Raw genomic sequence first — 26,324 nt, 5'->3', positions numbered from 1 at the left:
TTCTAATTTAAAAAAATATAAAGGTATTACACTATTGGGTAAATGTTGCAGCGGATTAGAATATCTGTTAGAGAAAGTGTCATCAATGAAAGATCATTAATGATCATTAATGAAAGACAGATACATAAACATAATTTCAGCAAAACGATAATCTTTTTGAAGCATGTTTGAGAATTGATCATGAGAAATAAGAAATTTTCAAGCTATCAGAGAGGATGTATTGATGCGTTTCTTTCATCCCATTCATAATGCTCATTAGATAATTATATAACTAAGCAGTTATTCCTTTGAAAATTCTCGAGGATGTAAGCCGGCGTACGAGTTGCCTTTGCTCACGAGGTAGCTACTTCATAATTAGAATCTTATCTGCACACGTATAGCTGATCAGAAGAAACGAATATATATGCGCCGGGCACTTTGTATATAAGGCATGAAGCTGGCAGTTGCGAAGTCCTAGTTCGTGGTACTTGATGGCGTGTATTGAATAAAGGTATTACACTGTTACGCAGAAAAGAACACACTCATTTATAATCAAGAAAATATGGAAACAAGTTTGGAAAATTCAAGCGAAGATTATTTCTTGCTTCAAAATGTTACGAACGATTCTGAGACTTTGAGTACAGAAGAACTGTTACTGGCAAAACTTGGTGCAAAAAGACCAGACATGTATTCGACAGTCATTTTGCTTGTCATTTATTCTCTTATATTTATCTCCGGTACGTTGGGTAATATTTTTACCTGCATTGTTATCATTCGGAATGGATATATGCATACAACGACCAATTATTACCTGTTCAGTTTGGCTGTATCTGATGTACTCATATTACTTCTAGGTAAGTATTAATTTAGTATATTGTTGCGTATTGTAACGAAGGTACAAACATTATAGAGCTCACCAGGGTACAACATACTTAATCTTAAAAAGAACAGTATAGATCATTCATTTTTATGCATAATAATAAATTGGTTGCACTGAATCAGCAGCCGTGAATTTGAGCTTATAAGGACTTAAGTGAATTATATAAATCAAGCACTGTTGTAAAATAGTGTCTAGGATCCACCATCGTCACAACCATCACCTTTACCAATATACCAACAACAACACCAATAACATGGATCTCATAGAATTGACCACTCAGGCCATTGATTGTAGAACGTACTGTACTACCCGAAATATTCATGGGTTAAAAAGGTCATTATTTGCGAGGGAACACATCATACCTTCTTCAAAGTTACACTTCCTCCATTAGTAATCAGTGTAGGTTAATACATTTATGCAACTATTGCTTATGTGCATAGGCATAATATCACTACTTTGTTTGCTTTTGAGGAAAGTTTATTTCAAAACACTTCGTTCATAAACAACACATGATTAACCACATACTTTAGCCTTTCTCGTTTGTCAATAACACAGGCAGTAAAAGGATGAATTAAATTAAAACTCTTAAAACAAAATGCAAATATTAATTAGAACAGTTGTATTGTTTGCTGATAAATGTTAAAGGAGATTATGTTTACTGCACTGAAATATTTAATTGAGCTCAACTGATCGTATAACGGTTTGCACAATTGTAGATAATGCCAACAGATCCTAATGCATATGAACCTCTTAAACGTCGTATATAAATTGTATGATTGATAATTAAGATTTAATTTGTTGACTAGAATAATCGTCTTTTGTGGACGTTGTAAAATGATGATGCAAATGTTTTGTGTAAACCACTGAAACAAAATAACATTTTTTGAGTTTCATGAATTAAATGTCCTATAGTAATACGCGGTCAATAATGAAACTCATCCCGCAATTGCATTTTCGGGTTATGGGATTATATCGGGCATCACGCATCCTCTTATAAGATGGAATAAGTCGAGCCCATCCATAAGCCTATGTCGATGGAGAAGAGGATTCTCATAACTGAGTAGACGTGGGGCTGATGGTTGTAACACTGATGAAACACACTGCCAAGCAAAGAACGTCAGTTAGACGATTGTTTAGAAAGTCCTGGTCTGGTTAATCGGTTGATCACAAAGGTTCAGAGGTTATACGATATTCAGTTTCACAGATCTCATGTATTTCATGTGTCACCATTGTTATGAAAGGAATATACCGTTGCTTCTAAAATCATGGACTTTGTTGGCGATATCATGGGTCAGTTGAGTACGGTTTATTTTTTGCCCGAGTATATCACACTTTATATCTCTGACATGAGATAAGCATTAAATGAGCGTAAATCTGTCACTTTATTGCGATTGCTTGCAAATGGGAAGCACATGCCATAGCAACCACAGTATTCCATAGTGGTACAAGACACCAAAGCCCAAGTAAAGAATTTGTTTCTCATAATGATTAGGATAAACTGAACCATTGACTTGGAAGGGTCATAGGAACTTGCCGAAATTTGTAATCATTGAATTTAATGATGAAGATCAAAGCTACTAAGGTGTAAACGTTTGCGAAAGATAAACCGCTTCAGGGCTTATCTGGATAGCCAAAGGGAGTTAAAGAAATGGATAGCTCTTTTCAATTAATGATAGTGGAGCTGTAAAACTTTCTTTGGCAATCTACCTCGCCCAATCGATTTATGAAGATAACTATCAAACTATGTTGGCACATAAATCTCTTCGTTCAAATAAAGGTACTGTGTGATCTACAGATATGAATGGCTCAAGAGACTAATGTGTTGGAAAATTTCAGCTCTCGGAGAGTTCCACAGGTGAAACGAATCAACATTCGCCTTAACGGCAAGTTGAACCCACAAATACTGACATCCTGATCTATTACTGCGCCACTCTGTCAGCGTCAATTATTTCATCCCTAATTATTTTCGGAGTTTGAACTGCTAGTAACATGGCGGACACAAAATTGCTAAACAAGAAACCAGTCTGCTCCAGAGCTGGCAGATGGGTCAGAATGGATCATCCTGCACCCAGTGTCTCTTGTACGAATTATCTGGGATTACATTTCTCAGACCGCTCTGAGTGGAAATTCCAGAAGGAGATGCAACGCGTGAAGCTGGGGAAACGTAAGCTTTCGTGTGGCTAGGAAGTGGCGGATGCCAAAATTCTACTTAATTCGGCCAGCATATGTAACGACAGCTCATCTAAAATGAAGAGACACATTCAAAAAGGCTCTCTTTATTAGAAATACGTTAGATGGCCAGAAGTAGAAACCAAATGTAAAGTCTGAACGAAAACTATCCCAATGCGATCAGTCAACCCATAACAGTAGAGCAGATAACACCTACCAGCGTGACAATATAGTAAACACGAACCCAAATGCTACAAAGTAGAAATATTCAGGCCACATCGTTTCTAAGGAGACACCAGTCTGATCCATCTGATCAAAAGAACCGAAACCTGTTAACAAACTATGAATCAATCCTGCTTGCAAAGATTGAAGTCACCGAAAAGGGTTCATCCAGATCATTAAACGAGAATGAGAGAGTTGAAAAATCAGAATAAATATTGTAAATACTGAGAAAACACTAGCCCTACCCTTAGAGTAGGCAAGATGAAAACTTGGAGATACTGGGTCTCTTGACTGAACACTGTTTACTCAGATCAGTGTAGAATATGTTACGAAAGATCTCTGTCAATATTATATGCAGCAAAATCAATCGCTTTTTGGCATCGGAAGAAATCATTACAGTCATAACTCAACTATCAAATACTTTGGTTGAAACATTGTCGCAAAATCGATAATGAAAGATTTCGCTTTTAAATAAAAAAGACTCCTTTAAATTGCAAATGTATTAACGCTGATAAATGCAAAGAACTCTTTCTTTTGATTGATGACATGACATTTTAGCAAGACGTTATTATATTCACTGTTTACTTTTTAAACAATTACATAGATCTCAATACAGTATAAAACATTTTCAGCACAATTCGTAGAAACTGGAGACTTTCATTGCGGGAAAGACATTGAAACTAGCAGAGGAAAATACCAACTATTTTAACCATCATCACAATAGCTAACACGCTTTATGTGCAAAACGTTGGAATGGATATTTGAATATATACTCCTCTGGTATCTCGAGTCACATTAGCAAACACTAAGACACGGAGAAGAGCAATAGCCGATGTCAAACTTCGAAACATCTATTAGAGATTTCATAAAAAATAAAATATAGTTATCATCTTTATCGATATGGCAAATCTATGACAGCACACGGACGTATGACACAATGCTAAACCTACTCATTCGAGGTCTAATGAACCACCTAATTGATATTCAGTATGTAAAAAATAAAAGAAAAATATTAAACGCTATCTTCAGGAGATTAATATACCTCAGGACCCCAAAGACACAGCCACACTATACAAATTTAGAGAATAATGAAATGTTTCAATTTAGTAATTGATTGCTTATTATACGTATATGATCTTAATGATCTATTATAGGTTAGCGTGCATGCATAGTATTGAACGTTATATACAGGTAAGCTTAACTAGCATTTAGAAACACATCAAAGAAAACGAATTAAAAGTTTAAAACCTACAACCGTTTATACCCACTTTTGTACATTAAATCGAATTAATGATGACACAGCCTACTATATTGATGACTGTCTTATTGTGTTGTTCAGGAGACCAATTTTATTTCCGACCAACGTATGATATAGTCTTTAGACCAAATTCCAATCCCGAAACCAAATTTTTATTTGAGATTTTATCATCCAAATTAGTTCCCTCGTAGACACGGCAAAATTCAATGTTGGAAACGTTGCTTAAAAGAAATATGTTCTAACACCACCAACTTGGTTAACATAACCCACCACAAAAGTATAATCTTTGTCAAGACAGAACCTGTCCTTTCTACAGCAGATTCCCTTTATCCTGAGACTCACATAGTGATCATACGTCATTGTATATTAACAGTTCGAAATATGGAGACAAGGCTTGAGATATCGTTGCCACTTCCAATGACGCCATTTCGAGCCAGTGACAGGATAAAGGTTACCGAAACTCGGAAGTGCATTCAGACTCAAGTCTTTAACTTCACCGAAACCTACTAAAAATAAAATTCATTATGTAGTCGGATCCATTTTGAACACATATATAATTTTGCAAAAACCTCAATTCGACAACACAAATGGTACAGAATCTCTATTAAAAGAAGAAGAAAAAACGAATTGTATATTCCTGGATACCCGGAACAATGAAGGTAGATAAAGGAGCCTGCAATCATTTGTTTCCGAAAGGAACCTCCAATTTACTGGCAACAAATATTCCATAAATTAGCATGTTCTGAAAAACGCGGAACCATTGGAGACTGGCAGTTCTCAACAAAACAGCACGGTTGAGATGGCTATGTACCAATCTTGAATATGAGATGCAACCTCTGGGAGGGTCAGTCACGACTTGAGTATATACTAATAGTATCCACTTTCAGTGGACTGCATTTTGATTCTGCGCATTGACTTCTACCCTGTGAGACAGCATGAATGTTATAATGATGTATCATACAAAAGTATTGTACGTTGATATGAATACGGTTTATAGTAGAAGGTTTAACGATATATTTTATGGATTTATTTTATGTTGCATATTGTGTGCTTTATTTATTTTACAGAAATGTTACATATTTTGTTTTGTGTTGTCGTACTTCTTGTTTGCAAGTATTTGGAAGGGTTTATGATTTCTATAGTTTGTAGTATATTGTACAATTTTGCTTCTGTTTGGCACCATATATATATAATAATGTGATGAGGTTCTCAACACTACATACATACATACATACATACATACATACAGCTCCGGTGGCCTAATGGTTAGAGTGTCTGCTTCGGAAGCGGGAGGTTATGGCTTCGAACACCGTCTGAGTCATACCAAAGACTTACAACAATGGTACTAACTGCTGCGACTTAAGAGGTTGGCGTTAGGACTGGTCAGCCAGGTGTCACGATAATGTGAGACATCATGCTACATACCTGCGGCATGATGCCCAAGTGCTAGACGTCACTATAAACTGACACACTGAACAGTTGTTAAAGCTACTTTAAAAGTCCTAATCACACACACACACACACACACACACACACACACACACACACACACAAAATCATACTGACTCTATGTCTGTCGGCTTCTTATATTATAGCCTGGGGAAATGTGTCGGATGATTTCATTCAGCCGGAGACTTGTGTCGGATGATTGCATTCAGCCTGGGGAACTGTGGCAGATGATTTCATTCGGCCTGGGGAACTGTGGCGGATGATTTCATTCAGCCTGGGGAACTGTGGCGGATGATTGCATTCAGCCTGGGAAACTGTGGCGGATGATTGCATTCAGCCGGAGACTTGTGTCGGATGATTGCATTCAGCCTGGGGAACTGTGGCAGATGATTTCATTCAGCCTGGGGAACTGTGGCGGATGATTTCATTCAGCCTGGGGAACTGTGGCGGATGATTGCATTCAGCCTGGGAAACTGTGGCGGATGATTGCATTCAGCCGGAGACTTGTGTCGGATGATTGCATTCAGCCTGGGGAACTGTGGCAGATGATTTCATTCAGCCTGGGGAACTGTGGCGGATGATTTCATTCAGCCTGGGGAACTGTGGCGGATGATTGCATTCAGCCTGGGAAACTGTGGCGGATGATTGCATTCAGCCGGAGACTTGTGTCGGATGATTGCATTCAGCCTGGGGAACTGTGGCAGATGATTTCATTCAGCCTGGGGAACTGTGGCGGATGATTTCATTCAGCCTGGGGAACTGTGGCTGATGATTGCATTCAGCCTGGGAAACTGTGGCGGATGATTGCATTCAGCCTGGGGAACTGTGGCAGATGATTGCATCCAGCCTGGAGAACTGTGGCGGATGATTGCATTCATCCTGGGGAACTGTGGCGGATAATTGCATTCATCCTGGGGAACTGTGGCGGATGATTGCATTCAGCCTGGGGGACTGTGGCGGATGATTGCATTCAGCCTGGGGAACTGTGGCGGATGATTACATTCGTACATTGAATCTCGATCTGACGAAAAATGACTAAAAGCGTTACTTACATAAACTGTCAGCACTGTGTGTCTTATGAAAAAACAATTATGATTTAAAACAATACCTCTAACAGCGGTAATAAGGTATCAGTTTCAATACTTAAGTTAAATTATTAAGAGATGAACAAAACCTTTATTTCTGCAAATGTGTCTGCACATTTTCCTTGTAGTTGTCGTTAATGTTCTACATTTTTCGATCTGAAGCGTTTTCATAGATGGAAGACAAAAATAGTTTCTTCTGGCTTGATGGGATTATAGCGTTTTGCATGGATTTATATATTTTATTCCGAAATCTTCGCAATGAAAGACGAAAGCAATTTGGAGTATGATGAATGTGGCCCATTCAATAATCTGGATATCAATACATCGAGTAGAAAGACAGAACATTATAATTTTGAAACAAAACATTTACTATAAGACTGAGGCACAAGGATCGTGCACATGATTACGTTTTGCAAAGCGCAAAGCATACAAATTCATGGCGAAATGACTGGTGTTTGAGATGCGACATAGGTGAAACATTTTTAGCTCCATGAAAAGGCATGTCCGATGAATCCGATAGCACGTAACTACATCTGAATCATAAGATGTTTAATCTGTAGCGGGAAATATGTCAGGTCCACATCTAATTTGTATCAGATGGAATCATTTCAACGTGTCAGTGTTTTACACAAGTGTTGGACCGTTAAGTCGTATACTCATAAAACGATGACGCGTATTGATGTCAGAATCAACTGTTCTGCTAGCTTTAACGACACTTAATACAGAGTTATTTTTATCATGCCAAACAGTTGGTGACCAACTACCTTTCTTAACGACATATCGATCCAGCCAAACTGGGCTTACCTGCTCCAGGGGGGCCCCGAGTGGACGAGTAGTCTAAAGCGCTCTCCGTTACGGATCACTGCCATCTCACCTCTGTCTGCCTGGGTTCGAGTCTCGGATTCGGCCAATGTGGGTATGTTAGAAAGCTTTCCAGTAGCTTCTTATGGGTCGGTGATTCTTTCCGGGGTTTTCCCGGGTTCTTCCTCCTCTACTAATACTGGCCGCCATGTATAGTCTATCGTGTGCTGAAAATGTCGTTAACTCCACAAAAAAACAACAACGACAATAACCTGCTCCAGGTACTGAACATGGTAGACCTCAATGATGAGTCAGATTCACTGCCAGCTGCACAACCGCGACTCCTCGCTTTTGACAATAGATGATGGCACGAAACGACATTGCACATAATTTAACGGTTTTCATAGAGGCGATAAAAAAAATGTTGAGTACCATGATCTGGACAATGTGCTAGGAAAGGCTGTCTTTTTGTTTAAATGTTCGGATTGGATAACATTGTGCTCAAGGCTATCAGTCTTACTGATTAACATTAAAGATAATCATTTTAAACGTTATAAATGTATACTGGGATTTGATTAGAAATAGGTTTGCAGATTACATTTAATGATAAATTAAAAATACGCATTATCAATCCTAATAACAAGTTGTTTGAAACATGGCACCGCTAAAAGTATATATCTGAAGTGGGTTAATTTCATAATTCTGTATTTGGGACAACTTGCCATGAACTAAACAGATCTCTTAAGGTTCGCAAGATCAATCTACAATAGTGAAACAAAAGGTAGAGATATAATATATCTAGAACAAAGATTGCTTTCAACATTACATAATGACTCATCATGTATGTAACTGTCTTAGGATCAGCATAACAATTGCAAAATGTAGCATAAATCGCAGTTCATCCATGCGACTGAAAGCATGGAAAAAGAATCGCAAATTGTTGAAGATAATATAATCTGTCTGCTTTACACCTTCTGTTTGCTGGGTTGTTCTTAACGCTAAAGAAACGTTATCAAATGCAGTGTATGTTGTGGATGCCTTGTTAGATTATTAAATGTCCGACGACGGAGATGGTATAGTCTAACTAAAGTGGCAACTGCAAATCAAGACAGAAGAATGCTGTAGATGTATTGATAATAATCCAAAAATTCCAGTTATCTATACGAATAGCAAACAAATGTGGAAATAAATAAATGGAACAAAATAAAATTCATTGGGAGGAGTGGAAAGAATGGTTAACTGAACACTCTTCCCACACATTAGACTAACAAACGAGGAAATGATTTCATTTAAACCATTTTACAATACTGGACATGCGTATGTGTTTATATATCGGAAAACATTCATAGGCTCAGAAAGTGAGAAGAAGAAACGAAAATGATGTAAATGATAATTCTAGAGATCTGAACTAGAATATTGCCTGAAATTGTAACAAAGCTGATTGAGAGAATAATGAAGCATTCCTCACGGATGAAAAGACATAACAAACAAAGAGGAAAACAGTTTCAATGGGATGCATGTGGGATGCCTAAATTTGAAATGGGTGAAACAGGATTTCAAGTACAAACTATTTCAGAAATTAACTAGCTTCGTAACATTTACGGAACAAATATTTAAAGGCAACACAATATATTGTAATTTGATTGTCTTCTAATGAAAGACCTTAACTGAGAGGTCATAGAGAATTTGTTTGAAAAGACAAGTCATCGATAAAAAATATATTTTGAATGGTAAAGTATGACCGTTAAAAAGATATGTTCTTTAGCAATGTTAAGAATGTAAGGAATCGTTCAGCTCTTTTTGATCCGGCCGAAATTATTACGTAATATGTAATTATGAACACCTGTTCATATAGATGATGAAGGAGAGAGAGAGGTGGGTAAAGAGCATAAAAAAGTTGAAGTACTGAACCATAATGAGGTTACTGGATTTGATGGTGTAGAAATAATGGCGCGTCAGAGATGGAAGGTAACAAAACATGCACGCACTTAAAATTTCCGTTAATCTCAAAACAAGAGGACAAACGGAATTTGCTTGTAACTTTAAAAACCTAATGCTTAAAATTAAGACTTGTAAAGTGTATCTGTATTTCCATGACATTTTAAGCAGAATTAACGCAAAATATCTAACTGTTGATATAATTATGAGGACAGCGAATCTGTCAGTCATGTCAGCATCATCTACTTTACTTTCCTTTTTTTTTGTATATAATTTCTACTACAAATTAGTATCACACTATAAACCCAATCAATTGAAATATTTCAAGTTCACTCCCAGGTTACTTATTGGTGTGCAATATTGTTGCAATATAAAAGACGTTTCTAATTACTTATATTATAATGGATTATATATGAAAGAATTTAATTTGGCTAAACAGAGATGCTGCTGGAGATCCATAAAGAAACATAACGGCTATATGTGATGACGACCACTATCCCCAGTAAGGATAAATAAATACGATAACCTTAATTTACTAATAAAATAGAACGATCTAGACAAGTATGGTGATATAATCTTATTGAACTATTATATAATATAATTTATTTTTTAGCGCATAAGAACCAAATCACATTCTGGATAATTTTTTTTACAGGAATGTAACTGCATCACAGATAAGCGAATAGCGGTATTAAATCAAATTAATGTAATATCTATATCGAGTTAACAAAACAGCTATGGTACAGACATTGTTTGTATTGTACAAAATACGATGAAAAAGAGTTTTTGTTGTTGTTGTTGTTTTAGGGTTTAGCGCCATTTTCAGCACAAGATAGACTATACATGGCGGCCAGTATAATTGGTGGCGGAAGAACCATAGAAAACCACAGGAAGAACCACCGACCCACGAGAAGCTACTGGCAGGCTTTCTCACGTATCCACGTTAGCCGAGCCTGAGACTCGAACCCACGCAGACAGAGGTGAGATGGCAGTGATCCGGAACGGTGAGCGCTTTAGACCACTCGGCCACTCGGGGCCCCGATGAAAAAGATAATATAGTTGTTGTAACAGGATAGACCTGAATGGATGCTTGGATCAAATAACAACACAACACAGTGTGATGAAAAATGGAAGTTTATGATGTGAATTTAAAACAATGTATATACTACAAATACAGGGATTATTTCACGCTTTAAACATACTTCTTATTCAACTACTTTATCCAAATATTCACAAAAAGTAAAACGAAATGTTTCAAATATTCCAGTGTATGAAGGTAAGATTCGTATAATCTCCCGTAACGATTATAAGATTCAAATAATCTTACGTAATCTCATATAATGAAAGTGAGATTCAAATAAGCTCATGGAATGATAATAAGATTCAAATAATACCCAGTGATGAAAAGTGAGATTCACATAATCTCATGTAATTTCATGTAATGGAAATGAGATTCAAATAATTTCATGGACTGTAAATAAGATTCAAATAATCTCCTGTGATGAAAGTGAGATTCACATAATCTCATGTAATTTCATGTAATGAAAGCGAGATTTAAGTAATCTCATGGAAAGAAAATAAGATTCAAATAATCTCATGGAATGAAAACAAGATTCAAATAATCTCATGTAATCAAAATGACCGTATTGGACTCAGTTGAAACAACAATCAACTGAAACAAACATATGACTCGGCCATTTGTACAGCCGCATGATTCATAAATATTTGTAAAATCTTGCAAATGTGTCCACTGACCAACCACACAATTCTCCCGAATTATTGGGTTGGCCCACACTTGTATCGACTGCACACACCCTTCATGGATCCACCATGCGCACAAGTTTACAAATTAGCGGTTTCGTATTCGTATGACCTTGATGGTTACATCATCTTCCATATCCATATAGGCACAAAGACGGCCAGATAGACAGTCTGTTGTACTCGCACACACATACGCACAGACATCACACAGTTCTCCTGAATTGGGTTGGCCTACTTGTATTGACCACGCCCACCCTTTATGGATCCACTATCCGCACAGGCATACGTATAAACATACATACAGACAGGTACCGACAGGTACAGACAGATACAATAAAACCAAACTGGTCATGATAACAGGTACGGAATTAAAATCTATATATATATACTACTAAATTAAACCCCCAATAGCGATTTGTAACAATTCAAAAGTTCACAACGTTTCAAAGCCATGTGGTAGTAAAGATATCATTTCACGATACGACATTAAAACCTGAATATACTTCACATATCAAATAAAATACAAATGTAACACTTCCCCCTATGGCTGGAGAACAAAAAACAGAGAACGTTCACTCCTTGGCAAGATCCAAAGACCAGAAAACAAACTTTCCTTAAATCTACAGGAAAGTGAGTATTGGTAAGGGTAAAATACCCTTGCATACCGTGCATTTTGTGTCTCTCGCCGCAAACAATCTACGACGAGATATATGCTAGTTCGGTTGCTTACTTAGATAAACAAGTATCCACCCTAGGTAACGTTGTACGCATGTACGACGAAAATGATCAAATCGTTCTAAGGCTAAACCAAGTTAGTTCTTCCTTATTCTGTGACAGTTGTATATGTTATAAAAAGACGTTTACGACGATGATATACAGACTGTATGTTATAACATTTACAGAAACTATTCAAAAATTAACGTATACTTTGTTGCTTGTGACGATACTATACTTAAACAGGATAACGAATAAATGAAAGATGATTACTTTACGTAAAATGATATCAAATAATTGACTGGATCTCCTCATTCAAATCTGTCATCAACGGAATGTGCATTTAGTGCTAGTGTGATACTGTATACACATATTTGTAACGCAAATGTAGCGGACAAAATTGTGAAAACAGAGCTATTTAAGACAAAATTCATGATAAGAAAAAAATGTGAACTGATTGTTTTGTTGATGATGTATTGAATCCCAGTCGTTGAAATAATTGTCATCAAAGCAGTAGATGCCATTAGTTTCATGGCCTTTTTCAGAGTAAATAACTGAAACAATGCTCTTCAATACACTGCAGGATGACACATGTGCCATGCGCCGAATCGAGACCAGTTACTTTAAGATGAAAACTGCCATCTCAAATACTTCGTGGTTTGCATCTTCAGAAGGCATGCTATCAATACTGACACGATTGGATTGCTTGTGTTCTTATATTTTACCAGGGGAAACATTTGCTCTGCTGATACCTAAGCGACTAACATTCATCTGTGGTGTAATATTAAATATTGAATCTGCATAGTATGCATAATGTGTTTTTCCTTGCACATATTTCGTATATAAAACATTCAATAAATGCTAAATGACCTTATCCAGTTTGCCGTTATTGAATATATATTTTGGCTTTATTTATGTGGTACGATTTAAATGTTTAAACATTGTCTACATTTTGGTTGGGTCTTTTCCTGAAGCTGAATGCTAAGCCTAGTTGTACTTTTAATGAACTAAAGTGCCGCCATTACTATAGCATATTTACATTTTTGTTGCATTGTCATCAAGAAATTAACGGTCTCTGTTCACATAGTAAAATCTATGTTCAGTTGCATTTATGTTAAAAATCACTCTGAATCTTTTGGTACTTACGTTTTAATTACTTTTTTCTCTGACGTCGAATGAAAACAGTTGCGTTTTTGTCAGTTGTTCAAGCATTTGTACCTGAAGTATCGCCGCATTGTCAGTTTCGAGTTAATCGGTGTGCACGTTTGTGTGTTGTGTTACATGTGCGTCATCGTCTTATGGGTACAGTTTTTTCACTCGTCTACTCTGCTGAATGTATCAGGTACATTGTGTATATATATATATATATATATATATATATATATATATATATATATATATATATATATATATATATGAGGCTTAAGCAAATTATATCAACATTCTTTTTAAGTTTTTTCGAATACAGAGGATATGCTAGCCCAAATACAGAAGTTACATTCTGGCATGATTTACGTCTTGGCTTAATTAAAGAGAATTCATTCTTCTGTATCGGACACAGAGGATGGGCTAACCCAAAAATAAGGATTTTTTTCTGGCATGATTCTCGTCCTGCCTTAATGGAAAATAAATTATTCTTAACCTCGGATCATTTTCTAACAACGGTAGACTGCCTTTCTCCGCGTAAATCAATGGAAACAATTAATCATCTTTATCCCAAATATCGACCAGCACGTTTAGATGAAGGACAATATAATCGAGTGTTGTTGCTTTTGAAAGGTTCTTTTTTTTTGTTTGCTTATGTGGCTTGGTTTGCTTAGGCTTGTTTTGGTATTTTACGGCAGAAGATTATTTAATACCCAGGCGACTTGACCATAACGAGAGTGATTAACATCCGCAAATCTGTTCAGTCATAATTCTGATAAGTTTTCCAATACAATGTAATAGCTTATTCAAAATGTATTAAAATGTTTAGCCCATGTATCAACACTTGTGGCAATAACTTATGTACATACGTTTAAAACTCTCTCTCTCTCTCTCTCTCTCTCTATATATATATATATATATATATATATATATATATATATATATATATATATATATAGTGTATGTATGGAGGTCAATACAATATTGCCACTCCATTCGTGAAATATTTCCTTTGATTTGGATGGATTAGGTTTTCAATTCTGTGCCAAGACGAGTAACTGCTGCATCGAAAGAAATTCCGGAAGTTTACAACAATTTTTGGTAGTAAGACAACAACTTCGTACAAATGTAACGTATACATGTAATAGTTCAAATTGGTTATCTTGCCAAATTAATGACATTTGTCTTCCGAAATTGAAAATAATTGTTTTTTCGTTAACAATTCGCATGCAGATAGAAATGTGAGAGGTTCGCAGTAACTCAGAAACTGACTAAACGTTTACAGTCAGCGAGGACTCAGAGCAATATACCGCAGGAGTATAAGGATGCATACGTATCCCATATGTAACAGTCTAAAGACAACACACAATACAGTAACGAATGGATTCAAGCAAGGCTGCGTGTTGTCGTCAACACTCTTTAGTATAATGATCACTGCCATGCTCACAGTTGCCTTCCATACCTATGGCACTGGGATCGACATCAGATAACAAACTGATAAGAAAAGACTTTGTGTAAAAAGGAAGTTCAATGATGGCACTGTTCATTATCTCATTTTATGTTAAAGTCTGTCAACTGAAGGCAAAATCAGAGTCTGACATGAAACATTTAATGGATAATGTATCTTCTGTTTTTCTCTCTCTATCTCTTTCTCAGTCCTTCCGTTTGAGACCTTTTATTGAAACCGACAGTGTTAGACTTGTTCATGAGATGAAAACATAAGTGTACCTTGTAGAAATGGGCAATATAACAATGACAATTGTTAATTCGATTAAAATATGCCATTTGGAAGCTGTGACGAGTCTGATTAACACCTGAAATGTCGTTATCTATCCACAGAATAGTCCGACTATATTGTCCCCAAAAGACCCATATCTTTTTATCTCTTCCCGTACTAGATAACACATACGTTTCCGCAGAGCATTTTTTTTTTATTTTCCTGCTGCATGCTAATGAGACATAACAACTTGTTCGCATAAAATAAAGAAATAAAATTCCACAGTGAACGGCTTCATAGTTTGCAAACAACGAAGAGATAATAATCCCCAGTATACGGCTTAATGGATAGAAAGATTTTTTTGTTGTTGTAATCTATATTTCAAGTATATTACGATGTCATATTTCTGCATCATGGACATTTCAAAGAACCTTTGTCATCATGCGTCCAACATAAATGACCTATATGTAATCATATACTCCAAACGTTCTCATAACGGTAGAGTTAAGCAGTCGAACGAAATTCGCAAGTCATAGTAAATGACATCTTTGATTTCCGGTATGTGCATACAGTTAGGTTATTTTCAGATCCATTCTTAGCATAGCGTGGACCAGTCTTCTTTAAGCACTTTACATTCTTTAAATTGTGCCGTTCACAATGGCAATACATTGTCTGCTTCATAAATTTACACAATTCAAGCAGAAGTAGAGACATGCCTTAGATACAACAAATTGTATCAGGCATGTCGGGACCCATTAAGGTACGCAGTCAATCGTATGATTTCCTTTGCAAGATGAGTCCTTACTAGATTAGTATTTCTAAATTTGCCTCGGTAATAGTACATTCGCTTTAGAACTCCTAAGCGTCATCTCGGAATATGGAGCACTTACTCTGATTCTTTGATCGGAAATTGCAGGTTTATTACTGTTGCAGTAGAATAAAAATGAAAAACTATTGATTGAATGTTTTGAAGGAGCTAACGTGATAATATGACGTACTGGTCTATATACGAACATGAAAATGAACATATCCAAGGATACATATACCACAAAAGATAAGAGTGGTTCTTGCCGTGAGAACTGAAGACATCAATAAAGGTTTTCAATACGGTGAAGGAAATATAAACTAATGATAAAGATGTTACTGGAAAATAGTGTATGTTCTAGTTCACATTCAAATGGCATATTTGGAGTTATTTTCGATGGTAATATTTTAACTATTTCATACTAGGTTTTTATGTACCTTAAATACCGACGCATGTATGTAGTCATGCAAACAGTGCTTTTATATGCATGTGGAATTTATATTTCATACAGAGCTTTGTTCATTCTACGGATGATGCTTTATTCGTTTATTCTTTTAGTTCATGACAAAAGGATCAATACGACCACGTTTCATATGTTGATAAGGCTTAGATCCTGGATGATCAACTATCTCATTTGTTACATATAAATCAATATAAAGGTTTTTATCATTTATATTGGAACTAAACAGTGGCCTTTAACAGTTAATTATAAAGGCAATAGTAGCCAAGATAATTTGTTTTGCAAGAAATCAACATTGTCCATTTCATTGGCGTCAAACAGACTGTAACGGTACATAAATCACACGAAATAATGAATATCATCGTAATAGCGATTTTTAGATTGGCTTGCTAATTCCGATTCCGTAAACGAAACCGCTTATATATTCCCAGTAACTTCTCCCCACTGAGGTTTTTATCACACGAAGGCGTGTTTGAGTATAACCGACGTGACCCACAATTGAAATTTGCACGAGCTGGCACGAGCTGGTAAACAAATATTTATAAATCTTGTATTGTTTGCAGCTATTATGATGGATTTCTCTATGTATTATTTTGTCATCATTTAGTAAAAGTTGAAAAATGGGACGTTCTGCGTCGCGTATAATGTTTAACATGGAAATCATGATTTCTCACTTTAAACTTTGACACCGTCAATGTCAAACAAATCAAATTATTGTTGATTGAAGTGTTAATCAATAATTTCAGAAACACAATTATGATGACAAAATCTCATGATGTAATATTAGTTTCAAGTGAAAAGAAGCGACACGAATATTTCTTTGACACGTAGTTTGGTCTGGACATATTACGATATTGTCTGGCGCTCTAGTCTCTAATCTGAGATTGCAAACTCAAACCTTCGTAATTTAAACTGATTAATATTCATCAGTGTCAACCAACTTAGGAGAACAGAATACTTATAAATCTGAAAGTAATACTGTTTGAAGGACACATCAATATTGGTGACTGTTTCCATTACTGAGAGAATATTTTATAAATCAGTTACAGCGGATGTAATATATACATTATATATATATATATATATATATATATATATATATATATATATATATATATATATATATATATATATATATAACAAAGGATTCATTGGCGTAGCTAATGGGAATAAAATTAAACCAACAGTGGTGTTTTGTGACGAACCGGGAATGATAAAATCTCTATTTCGCCTAAATGCGTCATTGAGAGTCATACAATTGGAAGGAAAAGCATTGAATAATTTTTCAATTACGTACCCTGGGCCTCGTTATAAATTGCTCGAAATAGTTATCGTGTTGGAAAAAGACCGACAAAAACTTAACGAAGCGTATTACAAGAATTGTGAACAGTCATTGTATGATACTTGCAAGAAAAGTGTATGTTGCTGCTCTTAAACAAACCTAGTGATAAGTGCAGTGCAATGAGCAGCAGTGACAGCAACAACATTGACTAAACCAGTAAAACGATCAAGGTTCGCCACAATTTGAGAGAAGCCTTTTTTAAATTAATAAACAGACAGCATATACATTCATCTACCTTCAGAAAAATAGAAAACAATCCACAATAACGCAGACGAAAGACGGATGCCTTTATATGATAATCGAGAATGAAGAAACAGGGAAAATAGCGAGTGTGTATGAGCGCGAGCTTGACAAGCAATTCACTATTGTTTGGATACAAACCTGAAAGAAATGGGCAGGTACGAATTCGAGTGATATTTTGTAACAGAAGATTTGCGGTAATCTAATAGCCTTTTGGTGAGACTCATATCCGAGCAGGAACATCACATATTCTGTTTGTATGTGAAGGTGTGCCTTTTCTTATCAGAGCCTAATCTTAAATTATGCATTCCCATTTCCCATTAATAGAAGGCACCAAACAATTGTTCTTATATCAATGAATGATAAGAAATTATATATATATATATATATATATATATATATATATATATATATATATATATATATATATATATATATATATATATATATATATATATATATATATATATATATATATATATGTATGTATGTATGTATGTATGTATGTATGTATGTATGTATAAGCAGCAATCTCTGTGGAGGCTTATGCCTTAGAAAAGAAGAACTCTGCAATAGGACATGTTATTATGAATACTGAAAATCCCGCTTGCTCACGTTACGTGTTGGCCCTGGTCTTAGTCAATGCCGTGAATGTGCTAAGTAGCGTATCGTGCTTCGACTTCCATGTTGATCTATCAAGTATTATCTTTAGCGGCGGCGAAGCAATGCCAACGCACCCGTCACAGACAGAGCTATGGATGTTGTAATTATCAAAACGAGTGAACGTAACAAATACTTCTTTTACAAATTTTTTTTGTTCTTGATAAATAAGCGAATAGACAATGTTTATTTCCGTATATTATGTTATTCCGGATATGAATCAACTTTAGTAATCCACCTGAAGCGTCGAATAAGGATTTCACGTGGTTTGAATAAGGCAGACAATAGTAAAGTATTAGAAATTATAGATTTGCCAAGATCGTTTATGGGACAACATAACACAGATAAACCAGAGCTGGTTACATCATCATTTAAATAAAACTTCCGCGCGATGACCTAGCATCAAGATATCGAGAGACGCAAGAAAATCCGATATGTTTGCATTATCTGATAATTATTAACTTAGCTACTCGCAAAGTTGAGGACAATTTCGTGAAGCTAAACTTTTGCTTTTGTGTGAGATTCCGCTGTTCTAAAGCGTGCGATTTTGCATAAATACTCGCAATGTTATTTTCGGGGCCAAAAATACTGTCATAATATTTAGAAAGGGCAAAGACAAGGATGTTTTATGGGATGCCGAAGATGGTGTATATGACGGCAAAGTTGTGTTGACGAAACTAACATTCCGAATGGTGAAGAAGTGTGTTTCTTGTTATTTATGAACTCTAGAGGCACGTTACCACGATCGTGTATCACGCTTATCACAAACTCGCATTAAAGCTAGGTCCAACAGTTTTCATGGCAAACACATATCCAAGGAGGGAACAACGCACCAAGATTTGTTGTGGTGTTTCAGGATATAGCTTGTGTAAATAGTAGAATGGAAACTAGTTAACTGATATTTTCCTGGTTGGGAGTGTCGGAAGGCTCTGTGTGGTTGAACCGTCATTAGGAACCCTGTGACGAAATGTTGATCTTATCGCGCTCACATATAACAAGTTGTGACCGTACATACACCGTCATGAAAACACTGTCATTGATTTACAAATATTCCTGTGTGATATCATTACATTGTACCCGATTTATTAATGTTCATTGGAACACTTGGACTCTACAGTTGATGTTTACATTGAAGACCACGTGGCTGAGGTCACCTCCACAGGCCACATATTAATAGCTGTGACTGTTCAATAGGATATTGTTATAGAGCACACGTAGTCAAATAAAACCTATTGACATGCGTATGGGAAACTGCTAATATTTAACTTAACGTGGTACATTCTTAAATAATAATGTCATTTCATAAAGTTAATGATGGACTCAAATCAGCCTGCGAAAATAAATAGAGCAACATGTAACGGGTGACGAGTCATGCTAATACTTTCCTTAATAAAGTTAACTAAATTGTCCTCGTGTTGCCAATACAAACGTGTTTGATCAGCTCAAAGTGAACAAAAATAACACAGCGGCGGCAGTACAGTTTTCGCAGTTATAGGTAACGCAAATGCAAAATTCAGATGGATTATTTCCATTTCATGTTATTATTCCAGATCTGTAGACGAATGCAGCTCTCTCCGGTTAGCAAAATCGGATGCGTTAAGGGCCATCGGAACCTTATTTGGGATGTATCTTTAAAAGCGTTTAGTAAATGATAAGGAAAGGAAAAGGTCCTCGTGTACATGGGATGATTCCAAATATTTATTATCAGGCAATGGTATTTGACTACCCGGGACTATATCAAAAGTTCTTCGGTTGTGGCCTCGCTGTTGGTGACCGCGGTGCGTCCATTGAACGGTTTCCTTATGCTCATGATAGCAAGGTCAGTCAAGCTTCTTGATGGGTTAGATGAGTGAATAATTTGTGTCAATGGTTTCTCGTTAAGCTAGATTCGACAACAGGGCCTGACACTCATTGATCAGTATACACGATAACGCCTCAACAGATTTAAGTATTTGACTCATGTTCTTGCAAGCACAGCGAACTCACGTTTTCAATGATTTGCATAGACAACGCTTGAATGGGGACCCAATATGTGAACATCTTGGAGTAAAGATATTGCATGCATCCACGTGATGCCCCAAACCATAAGCATTTGTTTGACATGTCCCTTAAACGCCACACTAGAATTTTATGTGAAATTTCTGTTGATATTTAGTTACGCGTATCGATTTGACGTCGCATCGATGAATGACCAATGTTTCCTACCAAATCCGATTTAAATATGTTAATCAAAAGGGTGGTTGTTGACGTTAAGGACATGAAGCGTCATCGTTATACAACTGTTCGAAATCACTGCTTACGTTGATGAAGATGCGAACAAACAAGATGCAAATGCAATGACCGTCGGGATTTTACAATCCCAACCCCACCAATATGCATACTACATATAAGCAAACAAATTCAAGGAATACTAACCAATGAAACGAAGCAAATGACCAACATCGTTATCTTGTTAAATGATCGAAATATTTCCCATTCTGTTCCAAATGGCTTCATAGGTCTAAACGTCACATCTTAAAGAAACGCGAGACCGGATCATACTAATTATCATAACCGAAAATAGGGATGTGTGGGGTAAAATAGTAATGTTAATAAATGTTCATACGCTCTAACAGCTTCTATCCCACCTCCCGTTGTGCCGATATCGAATATCAACTCAAGGAATGTTTAGAATCTTAGAACTGGTCTAGAAAAACGCTGGAAAGTTAAACGCAAAATATTCTTTCTTCAATAATGTATTAACATTTACTGACAAAGCCACCGCGACCAAATTATCCGTAATATATATATATAGAACCAACAATAGCTTGACCAACCAAAGAAAGACCCAGACTGGTATTCAATAAATCCATGCTTATTCATTTACATTGTCTCATATTCAAAGTAAATTGTCCTTGTAATTACCAACTTGTAAAACTGGGTATGCTAATCTTTTGGATTACGTTTTGTACCAGCGAAGCAGGCGGCATGTCCCATACTTTATAATTTACTATTGAATGATTCGTGAAGCAGGACCTTCAAATTTATATTCAATTATAAGTACAAAATTAGATATAAAAAATCTTTAATTTGGTAATGGCAAGACGATTTTTGATATAATTTATACAATTTCCATAGATTAAAATTTAATTTCTAGCCCTGTAGTTATTTTTGGCATTCGTTTACTCTAGGCTTTATCATTATCTTGGTCAGGTTTTTATTCTCTGTACAAAAATGTAGTTATTGCTCTCTACGTCTCACTCATTTTGTGTATTTGTCCGTATGTGTGTGTATCTCATTATCCCCTCGGAACGACCTTGCTATGTGTGCAGGCCTAAAGGAGCATTTATTTTTTGCCGCCAATCAAGCTTCTGTTTTCGCCTCCAACCGTACAACCCGAAAGTATTGCCATATATAAAATAACTAAATTTGTACACAAAGCACCAATAGTACAGACACGTTCTGTTTAAAACGAAATTAAATTGAATACGTGACACGAATGTATTAATATGTGAATAGAAAGATTCAACGTATTTGAGATTACTCTTTATGTCCTTTATGCTATAACATTTATATTGGTACATCCTAGCAATGAGTATTATGGAAGCTCTATTCACGTTAATTAATCAGTCAGTCTACTTGTCTAAACATTGAAGTGTTGATAGACGTCATCTAATCTGACGTGACATGATTGTGCCAGTCCGAGCAAGAACCTAATCAACGACCCTTCCACACAATGTGCCATGTAAATCCTTGCCAAAAATGAATACACCAAATTCAACTTTGTTAGAGGACGTTATGCATTGCCAAATATCTTGAAAAAGTTACATTTTCATTCCAAAGAAAGAGTGTACAATGATTTTATTTCTAGTCCCTAGGTCGTAGAAAAAGGCTTTGTGTGGTTAACAAAAGTATCATTTTTCCTGATAATTTCGTGTGAGATATACTACTGTCAAGAAACTGTATGCTTGAGAACCTCGAAAAATTACCACTGAAACATTGTGGTATTACCAACCATAACCTTTCATTACACAAAGTACACAATTGTCTTGCTCTTGAAATGATATATTTATCAATATTGTTTTGAAGGCATGTTGCCCCTGCTTAAATATGTTCAGTTCTATTGGCATAGGATATAAAAACCATAGACGTTCAGGTTCGTTTATTTTATTTAAAAGTCTTCAAAATCAAAACCACGTATCTTTCAAAGATGAATTTTAAGTATGATATTTTGACAGGATAGCTCTAGAACACTAAATCTAGCATTAAAATACAGTTGTTTTATATTTGTAACACTGAACTAATTATATTCTATCGTGTCAATTTTGGTTCATTTTGGTGTTGTTATTGCGTTTCATTAGCAATTTATTCCATTTAATTGGTACCTTGTATTTCTTATCATCAAAATTAATGGTGTTGAGTTGTTGATCATGCAGATATTTACGGTAAAACAAATAGACCTCGATAGACCTAAACGTGGCAAATATGAATATAAATTTTGTATTCCTTTTTGCAAACTCCTAATTAAAGGCGACATAATGATCAAAATGTGGTTTGATATTCTAGTACGCTAAATATAATAACGGTAGCATGTAGGAGTGAAAATAAATTAAATATTAGGGTCATTCCAAATTTGAATCGCTCTCAGCTGAACAGTTATTATGCAGTATGTTCCACATACAGCCTGAAGAATTGCGACTTATGGGAATGTTCTTCTACACTGCATCTAAATCAAAAAGATATGTCCAAGACTCTAGTCTTTTACAATATGGTGACTTTGTATTAAGACTGATTATATAAACGAAGCTCTAATCATTTTAGGATGCTCTCAGAGGAGCGTTTAATTTTGGAAGTGTACCCGTAAATGGTATTGTTTAAAATGCTGTTTGTTCTCCGCGATGGGATAGTTTATTTTATTTATGTTTAGCATCTAAATTAAGCTCTTTCCTTTCTCTTTTTCGTGCATTTCATTTTGGGGATGATGCATATATTTTATTCTGGTCTGGGGGGATCGAAGTCAATAGAGATATTACATAATCTACGATTACAAAATCTAAAAGATTCATAGTTTATTCTTTTCTTGAGCAATCCTTAGAAAAAATAAACAAGAAGGGATCAGCTGTTTCCATGCAGGTAGACATTTATTTCCCTGGAAAATGCCTACACACTATCATGTGTGTGTGGGTTTTGCCTAAATGCATGTTATCTACAAAGATGCATCATAAACCAGTTAGAGAGGACCTTATTGCGAACAATGCAAACACAAATAATGCTGATTAATTCCAAGAAATTTTGTTAGGTTATGTTATTACCAAATGCTGATAGCATAATATTTGTGTAAGTTTTATACTGACATTAGTTTTTGGTGCCGAGAATAGCAGCTTTTCTAGCTTGCAAATGATATTGGTTCTGGCATGATACGGGTCTTACGGTTGAAGAAATTGCCTTAATCGTAGAATCTTTCCAAATCAATTTGGCATTCTTACACCATGTAAATCAATGTAGATCAGTCATCATCCAAAAACAAAGTATTGACCAACATGTTACGAAAGATGAATATATGATCCTATACTACGCTGTTGAAGAGATGAAAAAGGATAATGAAAATAGTCGTAATCGATTTGTTGGGGCCCTGTGAAATGTAGCTGTGTCAGGTTATGATTTGTTGAAAGTCTGACACTGGTTGTACATATTTACCACCACAACCAAAGAATTTTAAAAGAATAAAATACAAAAAAAAAAAAAAAAAAAAACAATAAGAAAAACTAATTACTCCTTGTTTCAAAAAAAAGATGATTGTTTCGAAAGTTATTTAAATAACAGAAATCCTGTCGTAATGAATAAACCACCTCTAAAACACATCTGCAATTGCTATCTGAATAAAGAACAACATATTACGGATACGTTGTTTTCCTGATGGATTTAATCCAAAAATACTCTTCTGTTTACGGTTTGATAGGTTTATGGTAAAGATTGCCCTCTTTTAACTTGAAACGTCTCTTCCTTTCTGTAAAATACGGTATATCAATAGTAGCACAATTTTCTGTATATCGCATATATTTGAGTCAAACATGTTAACGTTTGGCACACTGAAATCTTTGTTACGTCATGATGCGATCATTACATTTACATCTTATTCTCATTGGCGTTACTACGGTTGGTGTCATCCACACGGACCTCCTTCCTGCACAAAAATTCCAACACTGTATAGACAGTGACGAGCGGTAACTCATCGTGTCATCCCTATAGACCTCCTTGCTGTACAAAATTCATAAATTTTATAGACAGTCAAGAGCGGTAACTAACTGTGTCACCCCATCGACCTCCTTCCTGCACACACATTCAAAATTTTTATAGACAGTCATTTTGGTGTCACCATCTCTGATGGTGTAAACCTGTGAGGTCCGCACCCCCCTAGTGAAGCCATTGCTTATTTTCACAAGGCTTAATTTGCTTAATTGTTAGTATTATGTAATGATTAAAAAATCTAAGTTCACAGAACAAATTTAACTGACAAACAAGTGCATTAAATATTTACAATGAAACAGTCAGCGACCTTTTGTTTGTCTGAAGTCACATATTTCTCAATTATTAGAATATGTTAAGAATTAAGCCGCATTGTGTGACATGGCGTGATAAAGTCGAATAGGGATAATTACCCAGTAGGGTTAAATCCTACAGGGGAGCGATGATTACGCTTTAACAAGCCCTAGCTGTGTTTGATGGCGAGAGGTGAAGAAAAGCAGGTCGTCTTCAAACGGATTGTGTAACAGAGATATTTCTCTTTATAAAGTACATGTCATTTCCGTCCAATATTGTTCATACATGCTATTTCTGTCTAATGAAAGTTGATTCATGCAACCTATGTGATGTGTTCATTTTATGCGTACTCTCTCTAATAGAAATGTGTGTGTGTGTGTGTGTGTGTGTGTGTGATTTGGATTTTTAAAATATTTTTTCCCCCCAGTCATATCAATACAATGTCTGCAGTAAGGCAGTTTATAGTCATGTCTAGCACTGGGCATCATGCCGCAGATACGTAGCATCATGTCCCACCCAATCACAATATCATGGCAAGAGACCGACCAGTCCTAACACTAACCTTTTAATGCTGAGCCCACCAAGCGAGGCAGATGTTACCCCGGAACGCTGCATTATCGCGGTATGTAATGTTCCTAAACGTCCACATTATTGCTGTTTTGCCATTGCTGCTTTCTTCTAATTTGTAATGTTTCAATGACTTTCCCGCTTTCTATTCCTATATAAAAAATATTTCTCAATCGAAGCGCGTAAATGTAAATAAAACAGCATATGGTGGCTGACCCAGATTAACGTATCATGGGGGAACAACTCTGTATTAGCGCGGCATTTGCTTAAACTAACGTATGGTAACACGCATTATAATAAAAAAAAAACAAAAAAAAAACTTAAGTATGATAATAAATGTCCACACTTGTACTGGCATAATATTGCTACAATAAAAGAAAGGATCCAATGATAAAATCGAACACACAAATGTAATTCAAGTGTAAATCCATGAATAACAACATTACAAATTAAAAGCAATTATGTTTTAACTTTATATGAATTGTAAATGCAATGTGGGCAAAGAAATGTAAATATATAGCAACTATTATTATTATTATTATTATTATTATTGAAATATTCCTGATTTCAAGAAAGTTTAACTGTTATTATATTTTTATTTACGTAAGAGAA

General features: G+C 35.7%; 1 protein-coding gene across 1 annotated transcript in view; it reads left to right on the top strand.

Moving 5' to 3' along the window:
• The first annotated feature begins 498 nt into the window (after window positions 1-498).
• LOC149786746 (pyrokinin-1 receptor-like) overlaps window positions 499-26,324 on the top strand; it is a 206,954-nt gene continuing 181,128 nt past the window's right edge. The window contains exon 1 of the mRNA XM_089977262.1: window positions 499-833. Within this exon, the coding sequence (XP_089833388.1) occupies window positions 542-833 (292 nt within the window). The 5' untranslated portion in view covers window positions 499-541. The remainder of the gene's footprint in view (window positions 834-26,324) is intronic.

The sequence above is a fragment of the Sinohyriopsis cumingii genome, chromosome 12, assembly GCF_028554795.1.
Source record: "Sinohyriopsis cumingii isolate HCF-2022 chromosome 12, ASM2855479v2, whole genome shotgun sequence".
In the NCBI taxonomy this organism is placed as follows: Eukaryota; Metazoa; Mollusca; class Bivalvia; order Unionida; family Unionidae; genus Sinohyriopsis; species Sinohyriopsis cumingii.
The sequence above is the reverse complement of the archived record's forward strand: the minus strand, read 5'-3'. Positions and strand labels throughout refer to the sequence as shown.